The 17,437-nt window shown below is 39.7% G+C and overlaps 1 protein-coding gene across 2 annotated transcripts in view; it reads left to right on the top strand.

Annotated features, from left to right (window-relative positions):
• Nucleotides 1-17,437, top strand: part of TSPAN12 (tetraspanin 12) — an 86,669-nt gene that overhangs the window by 55,914 nt on the left and 13,318 nt on the right. For both annotated transcript variants that reach the window (XM_075015039.1, XM_075015029.1), the window contains 2 exons: nt 4,474-4,581; nt 9,321-9,464. In XM_075015039.1, the coding sequence (XP_074871140.1) occupies nt 4,474-4,581; nt 9,321-9,464 (252 nt within the window). The remainder of the gene's footprint in view (nt 1-4,473; nt 4,582-9,320; nt 9,465-17,437) is intronic.

Genomic DNA, 17,437 nt, shown 5'->3' with positions numbered 1-17,437 from the left:
ACTTTGCCTATCTGCCTTGTCCCCTTTCCTGACAAGGCCAGAATGAGTCTGTAGATTCCCACTCCAAGTTCTTCCAAAGCTGCCAAGGAAAGTCAGTAATGTGGATGGTTTAACTAAATATTTAAGGCAATCTGTATGTTGAATGTTGGAATTGTTTTTAGGAGAGACTACAACAGGTCACAGTGAAAGGTGAACTGTCAGGCAGGAGGGAGATTACTAATGGAGCTCCTCACGGATCAGTCCTGGGACCAGTTTTATTTAACATTTTTATTACTGACCTAGACACGCACACACAGTGTGCACTACTAAAATTTGCTGAGGACAGAAATTTGGGAGGGATTTTCAATATGAAGGAATAAATATCCTACAAGAAGATCTAGATGATCTTGAATACTGGAGTAATAGAAGTGGGATGAAATTTAATAGTGGAAAGCTCATGGTCATACATTTTAACAGTAAGAATTTTTGTTGTAAGCTGGGGCTGTGTTAATTAGAAGTGACAGAAGAAGAGAAAGATCTGAGCGTAATGGTGAAGCACAACGTGACTGTGAGCCACCAATGCGGTGCAGGTGTGAGGAAAAACTAATGCAGTCTTAGGATGCAACAGGTAAGGTATTTCCCATAGAGGCAGATAAATACCATTGTACTGGTGAAATCTCATTGGGAATATTGTTGGCAGTTCTGGTTTCCCATCTTTAAAAGAGATGAATTCAAATGGAACAAACACAGGGAAGGGCTATTAGGATGATCGGAGGAAGGGAAAACCTGTATTATGAGAAGAGACTAAAAGAGCCAACAGAAGGTTGAGAGGACCTATGACTGCTCTCCATAAATATATCAGAAGGAGAAATAGGAGAAAAGGAGGGGAGTTATTTAAATTGACTCAGTGTTAACCCAAGAACAAATGGAGATAAACTGTTCATCAACAAGTTTAGGCCTGAAGTTAAGTACTGGTTTCTAACCATCAGAGGAATGAAGTCCTGGAACAACCTTCCAAGGGAAGCATGTGGTAGGGGGAACTAAATGTCTTCAAGATTGAGCCTGATAGCTTTATGGAGGGGATGGTGTGATGAGACTGCAGACAATGGCACATAGCCAGTCTGAGACTGCTAGGTGCAAATATCTCCAATGGCTAGTGATGGAACACAGTGGGGCAAGCTCTAAATTATTTTCCTAGGGGTTTTGCCCAAGTGCTCATGGTCTAACTCATGGCCATATTTTGGGCTGGGAAGGAATTTTTCCACTGGTCAGATTAGGAGATATCTTCTGTTTCTGTGCCTTCCTTTGCAGCCTGGGGTCTGCATCACTTGCATGTTTAGAGTAATGTAAATGGTAGATTTTCTGTAATGTTAAGTTTTTAAACTATGATTTGAGAACTTCTGTGACTCAGCCAAAAGTTAGGAGTCTATTACAGGAGTGGGTGGGTCAGGTTCCATGGCTGGAAAGGAGATCCAACTAGATAATCATTGTGGTCCATATTGACTTTAAAGTATATGAGTCTTGATCTCTCTCTCTCTCTCTATTCTGTACTCTTACCATTTTGTTTCTTTTCCTTCCTTGTTACTGTCTTGAACAATTGTTTTATTTCTCTTTCTTTTATTTTCTCACCATATACCCCATTGTTCATTCCTTTGTCTTTAGGCTTTGTGAACATCCTGCCTCCATTTGCCCTCATCCTGCTGCTGCTCGTACTGGGATGGGTCAGAAACACATGCCTTCTGGGCCCTCCATTCCCAAGTACTGCTGCTAGCTGTCAGGCTCTGAGGCAAAGCACTTCAAAACCCAGAATGCTCTTCAGAATGGTTTTGCAGTACCAACGGGCCACTTCCAGGGGTTGGACCCTGCAAACAATACAGCTATCTAATCACTTCCTCTTCCACACTAGGCAGTGCAGAGACTTCCTAGAGCTCCTTGAATGAGCTCTGCTGCCACATTGGCTTCAGTTTATAATGAAATGATAGAAGCCCTTGGTAACTTCAGAGAATCAGTTTGCATGAGTATAGGCATGTATGTAATACTGTTAAACGCTGGCACTGAGGTATTTCTCCTATACTGTTCCAGCTTGGGCCCTGTTTAACATATATATGTTTGCCAAAAGGGTCCCAGTATAAATAGTTTTGCTTCCAGTTCATGATAGTTCTCAAAATGAAAAGTGCCATCTGACTAATTTCTTCTGTCCACAAGATTGAAAAGCCAGCACAGATTCTTGGTTTACTTGAACTTCAGTCAAGGCTTGATGCTTATTAGAAACATAGTAACATATTAATGAAAGCAAAAATTAAATGGCATTCAAGACTGTAGAGTTCTTTCATGCTCAGAAATCAAGCCATAAACTCGAATTCTAGTTTCCCCACACCATCCCTGAAAGTCTCTCTTGAGGAGTAACAAGAAGTCCTGTGGCACCTTGTAGACTAGCAGATATTTAGGAGCATAAGCTTTCGTGGACAAAGACCCACTATAAGGTGCCACAGGACTTCTTGTTGTTCTCAAAGATACAGACTAACACAGCTACCTCTCTTATCTCTTGAGGAATGAAGCAGGCAAATGATTTTCATGAACAGATGGTAATATGTACTACTAAGTGATTTGCTTATTACGAGTTTAGTTAATAGATATATTCGAATGCTTAGTTTGCAACCTTGACATTCCAACAGTTAAACTTATAGATTTTAAAATCCCTTCTTAGTTCACTCAGAACTGCCTTGTAAGTTGATGATGTTCTACTTTTTAATTTCCTTCTCTCACTTTTTTGCATTAATTTGAGCCTACTTGTCATTGTCTTCAGAAAAGTTGAATGACTTGTATGTGTGTAACCTTGGACTAGATTCAAGTAAAAATTAAAAAAAAAATACTATCGAGTGATATGAACTGCAGAGGTATCAAATGTTATCCAAAGAAAGCAAACTCCTGATTTCTAATTTAATGTGCCAAAAAAAAAAAAGTGAATGTAGAAGTGAATTATTCTATTATTGTGGCCAGCATAATGAGCTGCATCTCTGGGATATTACTGCTTTTTAAAGTACAGTACTTGGTTTAGCACTCTGCTGCTAAGTTGCATTTTCAATATGGACATTTGAAAACCTGTTGAAATCACAGCCTCGGAGAACAAAAAAAAAAAAACAAACCGGATCATAGAATGCCCAGTGTATCAAAGGCATTGTTATATATCTAAGATTTCATATTATTTATGAAATAAAAAGTGAAGATAAGTTAATAAGTGGAAAGGTGAAGACATGCTAATTTCTTAGTAGGTAGAAATTGCAGTTATAACACACCCAGATATAACATAGTCTTAAAACACCCTTTTTTTGGACTGAGGTCATTCAGTCAGTGACTGTTTCTTATTTTGTTTGTACAGCACCAAGCATAGTGAGGCTGTCTGTAAAGGATGTTGTGGTACAAATAATAAATAATTAAACCATGTAACATTTTACAGAAAATTGCTACTGGAAACACCAATTGGAAAATGATAACTAAGTCCTAGCAGTTACTGTTAAGGGCTTTAGAGTAGCTGGCTTTTTTTCCCCCATAATAACTGTTTGAAAAGAAAACATTTTAAAAAAATTGGAATGAAAGGCTTTCTGAACAGATGGTAAGATCATGTTAATTGTTCTTGAAGCTGGATGCACTCAAACGTGCACATTCTGGACTTGAGTGAAAACTCTTTGAAGTCAATGAAATAAAATCATGGTAGTGGCTGTGCTGGGTCAGGCTAATAGTCTGTCTAGCCTAGTATCCTGTCTTCCTCATGAAATAACATGGGAGTGGACATACTGGGTCAGACTAATCGTCTATGTAGTCTAGTATCCTGTCTTCCACAGTGGTACTAGATGCTTCAAAGGAAACTAAAAGAACTGGGCAGATTATTGAGGGTTTCATTGCCTGTCATCCAGTTCATATTTTGGCACTGAGTTTTGCATCCTTTACCATCTTACCTTTACTATCGTCATTGATAGACCTATCCTGCATGAACTTACTTAATTCTCTTTTGAACCCCCAATTATATGTGTGGCCTTGGCAGCATTGAATTCCACAGGTTGTCTGCATTGTGTGAAGTACTTCTTTATGTTTGTTTTTAATCTATTTCCTGTTGATTTCATTGGGCATCAGTGGACTTTTGTGAGATGCAAGTTGATAATCAGTTGAGTGAAATGTACGCATAACTATTGTAAACACTTTGACATATTATTTTTATTTATTGGTATGTTGATCCCCTTGTGCCATACATATTTCTAAACAAGCAGATGACAAATCAATATTGTATTGCTGTTTTTCGTAAGACAAACAAAGCTGGATATATTTTAAATGGAAACATTTCTTTTCCTTTTTTTAATGAGATGGCAAATCCAAAGTAATTTACCTTTAGAGTCTCAGGATAGATGAAAACATTGATTCTATAGGCACAAGATTGTTTTATTAGAGAACTCTCAATCTCTCTCTAGTTATTTGAAAGACTTTGTCTTTTCTTTTCAGGTCCCAGTACAATGGTCAGATATGGTCACTTTAAAGGCCAGGATGACCAACTATGGCTTGCCTAGGTATCAGTGGCTTACTCATGCTTGGAATTTCTTTCAGAGGGAGGTAAGAAGGTGGTCTGTTTATGAAATGTAACGGTGCACAAAGAGCTACTTGTCTGTTTGGAAAAAGGTTTAATTAAAAATAAAAAGGTGAAGCTTTTTCTGGAAGATAACTGAGGGCTTATACTTTTGGTTCTCTCGTTGAGCACACAGCCTTTCAAATTCTTCTAAGTTCTAAACAAATGCACAGGGATTGTGTATTTTCATAATTCATGATTTCACACATGCAATTTATATATATTAATAAAAATTGCAAGGATGCTCTATAGCAGCATTAGTTCTATACAATATAATATACATATAACATAAACATATAATATTTCATTAAATTGATTGACCGAGACATAGAGCAGTGGCTTTTTACCATGCAGTCTGTAGGCGCCAGGTGTCTGCAGACTCTAAGGGGTCCATGAATGGTGGTTGCCATATAACAGTGGTTTACAACAGATCTCTGACTAAGGCTTCTACACTCCATGTGAAACTTCATGTGGATGTCTGCCTTCCATGTGAAATGTTTTAGGGGATCCATAGATGAAATAATGTGGAAAACCACTCACTTTTAGTATATCAAAAAATAGTTCTAGTACTTTGAGTGCAATTGCATTGATTTTGAAACCTAACTGCCCAATTGCTTCTGCAGCTTAGGCTGCTTCTACACATGCCACCTCCTGTCAGAGATTCCACAATTACAGGAGGCTGCTTTTTAGACACCTATCTGAGTCTGCTTCTGCAAATGCCACTCCCATTGGAAGTGGCATGGTAATGAGGCAATTCGGAGCAGGCTAATGAAGCACTAACATGCATATTCAGTGCTGCATTAGCTTAAGGGCAGCAGCGGCAATTTCGAAGTACAGACTTTGAACTGCAGATTGGGGCAGCTTTGAAGCAAGCGCCCCACTTTGATATTCCCTTACTCCAGTCTAGTTCAGTGGGAGTAAGGGTATGTCAAAGTGGAGCACTTGTTTTGAAGCTGCCCCCATCTACGCTGTCAATCTGCAGTTTGCATTCTGCACTTCGAAATTGCTGCCGCCGCCATTATGCTAATGCAGCATTGAATATGCATGTTAGTGCCTCATTAGCCTACTTCGAATTGCCTCATTACCATGCCACCTCCAACGGGAGTGGCATTTGCAGAAGCAGCCTCCTGTAATTGTGGAAGCAATATTTGAGGCTTAATTAAAAATCACTGAGAGTGTGTGTTAAAATTTTTACTGCTTGTACAAGCCACTAAGAATACAAAATATTCCTGAATTTAAAAAAATACCTTCAGGAGACTACATTTTCTTTAGGATGTAAAATCCTGTTTGTTTAGTTAACTTGTTAAATGCTAGATTTAACTGGTTAACTGATTAAATGGGTGAAGGGGGGCAGCTCCCCTGCCATGGACAGGGGCTGCTCTTCCCAGGCTGGAGCACCCCTGCTTGTGGTATTTTGAGGATTGGGGCTGCTATGACCCAGATGGAATATCCCTGCCTGCAGAGTCACCGTGGGTGGGGGCACTTTAGTGTGACCAGAGCAGCCCCCATCTGTGACAGCCCCAGGTGCCAATTGGGCTGAAGTAGCTCTGGTCCCCAGCACACTGGAGCAGTCTCCTCAGCTGCCCCTTTCCTCATTTTTAGCCCCTCCCCCCCCCGTGATTTAGAGGAGCCTATTCTGGCTCAGCTTGAGTGCCTCCATTCGCGGCAGGGCTGGAGCAACCCGGTGCCTGTGGTAGGTGGTGGGGGTCTGCTTTGGCACCTGCCAGTTAACTGTAACCAGTAAGTTTTAACCATCCCTACTTCTTCTCTGTCAAAGAAAGAGCTCCCAGGCCTTTATTTTTATTTCAATGAGGAATACAAGTATGAAGAATTAAAAATTAACCCACTTTATGTCAAGTAAAATAGTGAATATTCTGTGTGGTATTTGACATCTGCTGTTACTGCATGCTCTGATTTTTAGCATCCGTTTTATGGATTTGCCATATTTGACTCATTATATTGGCTGGAAAGGAGTATGGAAGGCTGTTTCCAAGCAATTGCCAATACTGCGTCTTGGATTGCAGTTCCATTAAATTGTTCAGCTTTACATCCTGTCACCAGGAATCAAAACACCGTTTGAACATTCTATAACCTTTTGAAATATATAACTTTTTTATGACAGAACTATTATGTCTCAGAAACTGGGATGTGCACAAAGTAAAAATTAATTAACTCAAGATACATGTTCATATTCAGAAAAAGAATTATTTAAATGCTTGTCATTGTGTCGCCTTTGTTAAAATGTTGAAATCTATAATTTTGTAGACTTCCTGTTTATTGAAACATTTCCTGACTACGCTTGATTAGTCTGTATTTGTGTTAGAATGTGAAAGTAAAAATAAATGATTAGAAGGTATAAGATTTTTTTCTGCCAAAGCTATTCACATACTACTAGAAACACAGTCTTCATGTTTAGGTAGATTGAGAGAATCTGTCCCTAGTCTCTACCTGCACCAATATAAACAGTTCCTGTTTTCCGTGTACAGTATTTGCTTTAATATCCAACATTCTATTACCCAGAACTCTCAAATAAGTGACGTTTTAACCATCAGTAAATGTTAGTTACGTTTTCAATAAGTACAGTATAATGAGGGTAAATACAAATTAATACAGCAAATATAGTTTGTTTACAATGTACAATACTACTGTTTTTGGTAAATAATGTACTCTGCATACATTTTTGTTTCTTAATATCTAATCTAGTTTTTCTTTAGTGTTACGCATTGCCAAGTGTATCTCTCTATCATCCAGAATATTTGAATATCCAGCAACCTCCCAGTCCTGGGGCTGCCAAATGTGAAAGAGTTTACTGTGTATTGCTTTATGATATCTTGGTTTAAACCTATTTGTCATTTAGATTTAAAACTGACCTAATGTATTGGTTATTATATGTTACTGCAATGCCCTGTAAGTCTTAACTGACTCTCCCTTTGAAAATGCTCATTTTTAAATATATAAAAAATTAACTTCCCTGCCAAAGAACAAATCTTGATTCTCTTGGGGATAAAAAGCCCTTTATCATAGTTATTTCTTGTGTGTAGTTCGTAGCCAGAGGAAATGATTTTTGGAAAGTTTGAAGTTAATTGGCCACACTGTTGCAGCACACTGACTTGCTAACTGATGGGTGTTTTCTCTCTCTCTCTCTCTCTCTACCACTTTTAAGCATGATGGGCCAGATTTTTAAAGGAAGGAAGTCAGTGGAAGTTAAGTACCTAAATACCTTTAAAAATCTGGGCCTATGCTAATTATTTTTTTCTGCTCTGAACTCAACTATAGAAGATGTGAGCATCATGCTTTTTTTCTTCATGGTGTATAAACATTTTTTTTATGAAGTTGCAGTGCGAACTTCTTAGTTCACGAGAGATCAGGTTTTTTTCAGTGTGAGGTCTGTCTTCTGGGTTTTGTAACTTTTGGGAGAGATGTAAATTCTGTTTTTTTTTTCTAACCTCGTTATGTTGTTTAGGAGCAAATTGCTGATCCAGCAACCACAAGGGGTGAACTTGGGCTGGGAAGAGGACAATGGGGAAGCAGAAGAATGAGAGTGGAAACAAAAAGGGGTGGGTGAGAAAAAACAGCAAATAGCATAAGGGGCCAAAGCTTAAAGTCTTCAGTCAGGCAAAACTCCTCAGGAATTCAGCTTTTGCCCTGAATGAAAAGGCAGATGAAAACCAAGTAAGAATTTAGTACTGGGACTCCGAGAAGCAGAAGATGGGGTAGGGGAGGGGGAGTTTTTAAAATGGATGGGGAAAAGAGAGGAGATGGTTGGCAGCTATGTCAAAGTACTGTAGAACGGGAGTTGTGAGCTGGCGTCCAGGCAATGGACACAGGCCAGGGGACTGTACAAGTAAATTTTGAGCCACTGCATCATCCCTCTTTTTGTTGTGAATGGAGCCTAGAAATCAAAATCCCTTTATTTGCTTATAAACTTATAACTGTGATTTTTACGATCTATTAGTGCCTATCTTATGGTCGGAGTTCCTACTATTATGGTTCTAATACAGGGTTTATTCTCCTGTAATACTCTTCCCTCCACCATCCAAATTTCTTCCTCCTTATTTTCCTTTTCCATTTTGGTTTTTTTCTTATCACTTTTTCAGTGTCTTCACTGTCTTTCCTTTTCCTTATTTTTGTCCCTTTCTCTGCTCTGACATCTCTTCTGATGCAGTTCCCCTCCGCCCCCAATTTGCCTTAACCTGCTCTAGCTTTGCAGGGAGTCTCCTTTCCACTATCATCCCCTCCTATTAATGCTTCTTCTGGCTACCCACATATACAGAAAATAGCGCCACAGTCCAAGGAAATTTCTGTGACGCACCAGCAGAGCAGTGGTTTTCAACAAGTAGTCCATGAAAGGTGGTTGTTCTTACCATAGAACAGTGGTTTTAAACCGATGATCCACGTGCCGTTGGGGGTTTACAAACCATGTCTAAGTCTGCACCTCCATTCAAAAATTTTTAGGAGTCTGCAAATGGAAACAGGTTCAAAACCAGTGCAACTAGTGGATTAGTAGGGAGGATAAGGACAGATCCTAAGTCAATGATTGGCTGATTTTTGTTTTGATTATGTTCAGACACAACTGAGACATCCAGAAAATTAGGCTCTGTAAAAATAATGGTCTGTGTATGTGTGTCTCCATTTACACATTTTCAAATATTAGTTCAATTTTTAGCTTTTATGATAGGGAGCAGCACGCTGCAATCACTGATCTTGGCTAATATTTTCTTTGCAGTTTAAGTGCTGTGGAGTGGTGTATTTCACAGACTGGCTGGAAATGACAGAGATGGACTGGCCTCCTGACTCCTGTTGTGTTAGAGAGTTCCCAGGATGCTCCAGGCAGGCACATCATGAAGACCTTAGTGATCTTTATCAAGAGGTAGGAAGAAAAAAGTAGTTTTACACCTAAATGTTTCAGACAGGATTTCCTAGATATGTTCCTGTGGCTTCCACGCTATAATGCGCAAGTCAGCAGAAGACTTCTGGGAGCAGCTCACCGTTACTGAAAAAGCATTCCTTGGAATTTCACCTTTTTTTGGCAAGGATTTCCCACCACAGGGGAAGAGGAATCTTCCCAAAGCTGTCTCTTTTCCCTCTCCCCTCCCCTCAAAGATTCACCGCATCCCTACTTCTGTAGATTTTGGAAACTCTTCCAGCTCTGAAGATGTACGTTACAAATATATGTACTACATATACAGGGCTTTTTTTTTTTTTTTGGTGGAATGCACTGGAACAATGTTTCTCCACCTTTTCCCCTGTTATTTTAGTGCCGCAAGGCGCTGCCAGCTGCAGGGCACCTCCAGCTGTGGCTTGTGTGCCGCAGGATACCTCCAGCTACAGCTTGCACGCAGTGGGATGCCTCCAGCTGTGGGGCACCTCCTAGGTTGCAGGGTCTCCTTGCACCTTGCCAGAGTTCTCGAAGCTGGGTCTGGCAGCGAGGCTCCACTTTTTAGAAAGGAAAATAAAAAAAAAAAGCTGCGTGCGTGCGTGCGCACATGCACTCTCTCTCTCTCCAAAGATGAATCTGTTGCCATGCTTCTCAAAAAGATTCTGTTGGTGGGTGGGAATGGAGGGGGATATTTTATGTATTGAGTCGTATCAATTCCTGGTTTAACTCAGTTGAAGCTACAGTGGAGGCATAATAATTTTAAAGATTAAGGATTTGTTTTTCCCTTCTTTGTTACTGAGTAATGGAGAAGTGTTGCATTGGTGTGGCATATGCCTAAAGCAGATATCCAGAGTCAGTAGACTTATGGCCTGCCTTCAGCTGAAGCTTTCAAACTTCATTCGCCTAGAAATGTGATAAATGATCATCAATACAGTTAACACCTCACATTTGTCTAAGCCCTGAAACAGCTTACAGTCATGTGAGTCTCCCAGTTTTGGTGAAGACTGAACCTCCCCATGGCTGTGGGCATAGAACACCCACACTCTAATTCTTAAATTCCATTGCTCAACTCACCAAGGTGGAGAGAGACTTCAGGATTGTGAAGGCTTTCAGGTACAGTGGTGGTGATGACCACAGAAGTACCTGCACGGTAAGATGCCTCTTGAAAATCCAAGAGCTCTGTTAAGCCTCAGCCATCAGGAGTCATGCACATACAGAAGTAACATAAATGTGAAGAAGTGGGTCTGTCCCATAAAAGCGCATCACCTAATAAATCATTTTGTTAGTCTTTAAAGTGCTACATGACTGCTGTTTCGTTCTGACAGAAGTTAACACTCACTCCATTGTGAACATACGTGGAGACCTTAATGCCAAAAGCAATCATTTCCCATGTCTATACTATTATTGCTGTGTTACGTATAATATTTAAAAATTACAGACGAATGATGAGAGGGAATGCATTTGAAGAGATTGATAGCATCACTGAACAAACGCACCATTGTATGCATGATCAAAATATATTAAAGCTAAGAAAACGTTTTCATTGGTGATGCTCTTATCTCTTCTAATGCAGAATGGGACTCCTGAGCCTGCTTCATCAAAGTGTACTGTTTTTGTAGGCATGCTGGCAGAAAGCTGAAAATCATTAGTTGTGCTTTCTGTAGCACTATGATAGATGTCTCCAACATGGAGGCATTGGGACCATAAAATGTGAAAAGCTTTGAGAGGAGAGTGTGTGCATTTGCCTCCGTGAATGTTAGATATGGGAATAAGTTTGATTTTTGTGGTGATCAGGAAAAGCAAGACTTAGATCACGTGAACTGTGTCTTGCAATGGCTGTAGTTTCTACTTGAACACAGCAATCGTATCCTTTGTGGAAAAACAACCAAATGTTAAAGAAGTATTTTTGTTTAAGCTTTCTGTTGCTCAAAAAATAGGGCTGTCTAGTGATTGAAAATTTATCATGATTAATTGCACAATTATAGAATACCATTTATTTAAATATTTTGGACGTTTTCTACATTTTCAGATATATTGATTTTAATTATAATTCAGAATACAAAGTGTAGAATTCACACACTGTGAAAAGCAAAAAAAAAAGATATTTCTCAAATTACCTAATACAAATACTCTAGTGCAATCCCTTGTCATTCAGGAAAGTTGAATTTACAAACACTGAATTATGTACAAAAAACATTGCGCACAAAAACAAAGCAATGTAAAACTTTTAGCACCTACAAGTTCAGTTAGTTCTGCTTCTTGTTCAGCCATTTGCTCAGGCAAATAAGTTTGGTTCCAATTTGTAGGAGATTACTTCTTCTTTCTCTCCCCCTGAAAGTGAGAACAGGCACGGCACTGTTGTAGCTGATGTCACAAGATATTGATGTTGTATGGATCCAACTCCTTCATGCTTCCACTGTGTTTCAGAGGACATGCATGCATGTTGATGTTGGGTTTTTCTCAATAACAAACCCAAGCAGAGAAGACAACACACTTTAATTTTCATCATCTGAATCAGATGCCACCAGAGAGAGTTGATTTTCTCTTTTGGTGGGTCAGGGCCTCTAGTTTCCACATCAGAGTGTTGCTCTTTTAAGACTTCTGAAAACACGTTGCACACCTTGGATGAAACTCCAGATTCGTATACAGTAATCCCTGAGATACGCGCATTCGACATGCACATATCTTGCATTTGCACAATTGGGGCAGGGGATCCCCCTGTGAAGGGGAGAAAGGGCTGGTGGAGCACTTGACTCCACCAGCGCAGCCCCAGCAACCACTGTGGGGTGGGGGCAGGGTTTGCCTATTAGGGGGATTCCCCTCTTAAAGAGCTGCTGTTGCCACTGCCACTGTGGCACGTGAGAGGAGATCTCCCTGTCATGGGGATCCCCTGTCCTCCCCATGGTGGTTGGTGGGGCTGAGCTGGCAGAGCCAAGTGCTCCACCAGCTCTCTTTTCCCCCCTTCACAGAGGGATCTGCCCCTCCCACGTTAAAGGGCTGCTGTAGGCGGAGCAAAAGGTCAGCCAGCAAAGCCCCATTTGCTGCCGCAGGAGTAGGGGGGATGTGGCTGAGAGCCAGCTGGGCACAGAGCCCGGCCAGCAGCTGCAGGATCCCCGGCTGGGGGATGGGAGGACCCTGCAGTCCTGCTCTGTGAACCGACTGGGGAGCAGAGCCCAGCCAAGAACCCTAGCTGTGGGAAGTGCAGCTAGTGAGATTGGGAGTCACCTGCTGCCCCAGGGCTAGGATGCGGCTGAGCTCCCAGCCCAGCCCCCAGCAGTAGCCCCAGATGAGGCTGCCACTTGGTTCCTGGCTCCCCGGTGCTGGCGGGACTCAGGAAACTGATCAGCCATGAGCTGGTCATTTTCCTGGGTCCTGCAGGGAGAGGGGAACCAAGAGGCAGCCTGGTTCCTGGCTCCCCTGCCCTGGCAGGACTCAGGAAACTGACCATCCATGTGCTGGTCAGTTTCCCAGCTCCTGCAAGCCCAGGGGATCTGGGAACAAGGCTGCCACTTGTTTTCCATCTCCCCCAGCTTGTGCAAATTTTGAGTAAAGCAGGGGTTACGATGGGCAGAATAAGAAGTAGGACAGATTGGATTTGCAGGATCTAAAGTTTTACATTTTGTTCTTTGTTTTTGTAACAAAAAACCATCTACAGTTGTCAGTTACACTTTTACAATAAAGATATTACACTGTAGTGCATGTGTGAGGTAAATTTTAAAAATACCACTGCTTTTGTTTAATTTTTACAGTGGAAATATTTATATTCAAAAATAAATGTAAAGTGAGCCCTGTGCACTTTTTATTGTGCTACAATAGAAGTCAATATATTTGAAAAATGTATAAAAATGCTCAAAATATTTAGTTACATTTCAATTGTATTCTGTTTACCTGTACAATTAATTGCTATTGATTTTTAATCTCAGGAGTTAATTGAGTTTTAATCTATAGCCCAATTTAAAAGCAAAACAAAAGCCTTAGAATCAGAGTAGCTTGCAATGTTAGACTTAAGACATGCCAATGACTCTGCTGTTTACTACTCAAGATTTCTTAATTTTGTGTTATTTTGGCACTTCCCTTCTGTTTGCTCACTTTGGAAATTTGGAGCTTTAGGGTAAGATTGTGCATATTAAAATATTGCATGAAACAGAACTAGCTTTGCATTTTATAATGTTTAGCAAAAGCTAATGTTCCTAATACTGTCTAACAACTAGGGCAGTTGATCAGTCACATTTAAGTCACATGATTTAATTCAAAAGTTTAATTATGGTTAAAATCAGTTTTAATCTCATTGCTAAACAATAGAACACAATTGAAATGTATTAAATATTTTGGATGTTATTTTACATTTTTAAATACATTGATTTATTTTACAACACAGAATTCAAAGTGTACAGTGCTCTCTTTATACTATTTTTATAATAAATATTTGAACTGTAAAATTATAAACAAAACAATATTTTTTCAATTTGCCTTATACAAATACTAGAGTGCAATCTCATCATTGTGAAAGTTCAATTTACAAATGCTGGTCATTACATAACTGCACTCAAAATTTGACAGCTTACAAGTCCATTCAGTCCTATTTCTTGTCTATGCATGCAAATAAGTTTGTATACGTTTGTAGGGTATAGTGCTTCCCGCTTCTGATTTACAATGTCACCTGATTTAAAGTGTCATCTAAAAGTGAGAACAGGTATTCCCGTGCCACTTTTATAGCAGGTATTTCAGGGTATTTACATGCCAAGTATTCTGAACATTCGTTTGCCTTTTGTGCTTCAACCACCATCCCATCCCAGAGGACATGCTTCCATGTGGATGGATGATGCTCATTTAAGAAAAGTGTTAATTCAATTTGTGACTCAACTCCTTATGGGAGAATTGTATGTCTCCTGCTGTTTGTTTTACCTGCATTCTACCATATATTTCAGGTGATGACCCATCACATAGGCTGCATCTACGCTAGCAAGTTTTTTTGGAGAAGCTGGGTCTTTTTAAAAAAAAAAAAAAAAAAAGTGCAAAGCATCTACACACAAAATGTGCTCTCAAATCGAAAGAATGGAGTCCTTTTTCCAGCGGCCCTCCTCCTCCTCTCAGAGGAAGACCGCCTTTTTCCGAAAGATTCATTTTTGGGGGGAGAGGGAGCAATCATGTGTAGATCCTCTTCTTTCGAAAGAGGAATCCTCATGGACACTCTTTATCAAATTTTTGTATGTGGACGCAATCTTTCCAAAGAAGAATTTTAGGAAGGTCTCTTTCACAAGAACGTCTTTTGAAGGATCACTGTGTTGTGTAGATGCAGCCATATTGTTCATTTTTAGAACACTCTGACTGCAAATTTGACAAAACACAGCGAAGGAAACAGGCTGTTTTTAAAGATTGAAATGCTACCCAGATGATTAGCACAATGCTCACAGCTGGCAGTATGAGTTTCTACTAGTGGTGTGCAGCTGCACATGTCTTGGTGCCCATAACAAGGGGTGGATGGGAAAAAAACAGAGAATATTGGGCACAAGGTGTAGACATGTTTTTAGAAGTCTCAAAAAATTTAACACTGTGGAAACTGAAGAAACTGAGCCGCCAAAAAAGAAAATCAGCCTCCTGCTAGTGGCATCTGATTCAGATGATGAAGAAGAACATGGGTTGGTCTGCGCTGCTTCAGATCATTACTAAGTAGGACCCATTAGCAGCATGGATGCATCTAGCATGTAAATATTTTTCAAAGCTGGCTATCACAATGTCATGCAAACCCTTTGTTTTCAATTTCAAGTGGCATTGTAAACGGAAAGTCGGCAGCATTATTTCTGGAAAAGGTAAGCAAATGTATTTGTCTGACAGAATGGCTGGACAAGTAATGGGATTAAATGGACTGATAGGTTTTAAAGTTTATATTGGTTGGTTTGGAGTGCAAGTGATGTTTTTTTTCTTTTACACAATTCTATATTTAAGTTCAACTTTCATGAATTATAAAGAGATTGTACTACAGTATTTGTATTAGGTGAATTGAAAAATAGTATCTTTTTTACAGTGCAAATATTTGTAATAAAAATAAAGTGAGCACTGTAGATTGTAGTCTGAGTTGTAATTTAAATCAATATGTAAGAAAATGTAGAAAACATTCAAAATATTTAAATAAATGGAATTCTATTACCATTGAACAATGTGATTAATTGTGATTTTTTTAAAAACACTTAGTCTCTTACAAGAGTCTTTTTCCTATTTCTGTTGAGTGAAAGGGGGGGAAATACTGTAAAAGGAATATATTTCTTGGCCGGGACATTGAAATGCAACCACTTTTTAAAATTTAACTAAATGAGTAGTTCTCCTCTGAAAGAAGTGTGAAAACACATTCTTTCCACTTTGAGGTGTGGAAGAAACATTTGCCAAGCACTTTTTAACTGCCCAGTTGTTAAGATCTCCATTATTTATTATAAGCTTTTTAGAAATTAAAAAGTGCAATTTTTTCCATTTAAGAGAGACTTTCTTTCCTGCTAGTGATCTTCCCCCAGTATACATGCTGAGTTTCAGTAGGACCAAAGCTATTTCCTTCTGTTTAGCATCATTATACTGTTAATGCTATTTTGAGACCAGGAATGTTTTAGTTAACTTTCCTTTCCTTTTTGACTAGAAAGGAGCAGGTTACAAACCATAGTCTGGGATACATCAAATGTTGCCTCTTTTTGTTTGTTGACATTGTTGAATCAAAAATATCTAGTGTTAGTCTCCCTCCCTGTCAAGTTTCTCAAGTTCAGAAATAGGAATTGTATAGGATGATCAGGTGTAACAAGCATAAGTTGGAGCAGCTTAAGGAAATTCATGTCACTGAGAAAAGATGGCATTAACAAAGAGGAGATTTCTGTAGTTCCTGCAGAAAGAGTCTCCTGTGTGCTTTTCTATGAGTCCTTCTGATATCAGGAACAAAGCTGAACAAAGCTCATGAGCCAAAGTTACACTGATTATAAGAGCACCACGCTAGCTCACAGAGGTATAGTACCTGACTTTCAGGCTGAGCTCATCAGGCTGAAAGACTCACTTCAGATCATTACTCAGAATCGGGGCACCCCAGTCTGTGACGGCTTGGCTCCTGTTTAATTTTGGTGTCTCTAAGGGTGAATATATACTTAGCTGACTATCGACTGTGCCACAGTTAATCTCCTGGAGTTTGATTATACCACATGTTAAGATTTAGCAAAATTGATCTCTCTGGGCTCAGCCATCGACCCTGGTACTCCATGCTATGCATAGAGTAAGGGACATCAGCAAGAGCCTGAAGAGCCCTGATCTACACTAGGTAAGAAAATCGTTTCTGAGAGATCAATTCTGGCTGTGCTAACGCCATAGCTAGAATTGCAAATCGGAAATTCACTTGGTGCTCTAGTGTATATCAAGTAAAGAGATGGCTGGCTCTTGTCCTTCAAGCATCTCAGAAGCCATCTCCCTGAAGAACCTTCTGTGAGTGGAAAAGTTTGTCATATGGGGAAATCAGATCTCAGTAGACAACTTCATTTGCATTATACATACAGGCTACGTCTACACTTGCCCCGAACTTCAAAGGGGGCATGGTAGTCAGGCTAATTAAGTGCTGTGATGAATATGCAGCATTTCATTAAGCTAATTCTTCCCTGCTGCAATTTCGAAGTGTCAAACTTTGAAGTGGTGGCATGAAGTGTAGCCGCAGGCACTTGGAAGTAGCTTGTTCATTTCAAAGTGCCTGTGGCTACACATTGCATTGCTGGCAATTTGAAGTTGCTACAGGGGAGAATTAGCCTAATGAACCACTGCATATTCATCGCAGCACTTCATGAGTAATCTCCCATCAGCCTGATTTAACATGCCCCCTTCAAAGAAGGGGGCAAGTATACATGTAGCCAAACTGTTTGTTACTTTTTTTTTCTTTTTTGACTAAGTTTTTTTTAATTGCAGTAGGTTTTGGCTTTTGGGGGTCATTTGGAGCTTGACACTTAATG

The sequence above is a fragment of the Carettochelys insculpta genome, chromosome 1 (assembly GCF_033958435.1).
Source record: "Carettochelys insculpta isolate YL-2023 chromosome 1, ASM3395843v1, whole genome shotgun sequence".
Lineage (NCBI taxonomy): Eukaryota > Metazoa > Chordata > Testudines > Carettochelyidae > Carettochelys > Carettochelys insculpta.
This window is presented reverse-complemented; position numbering and strand designations above follow the sequence as displayed.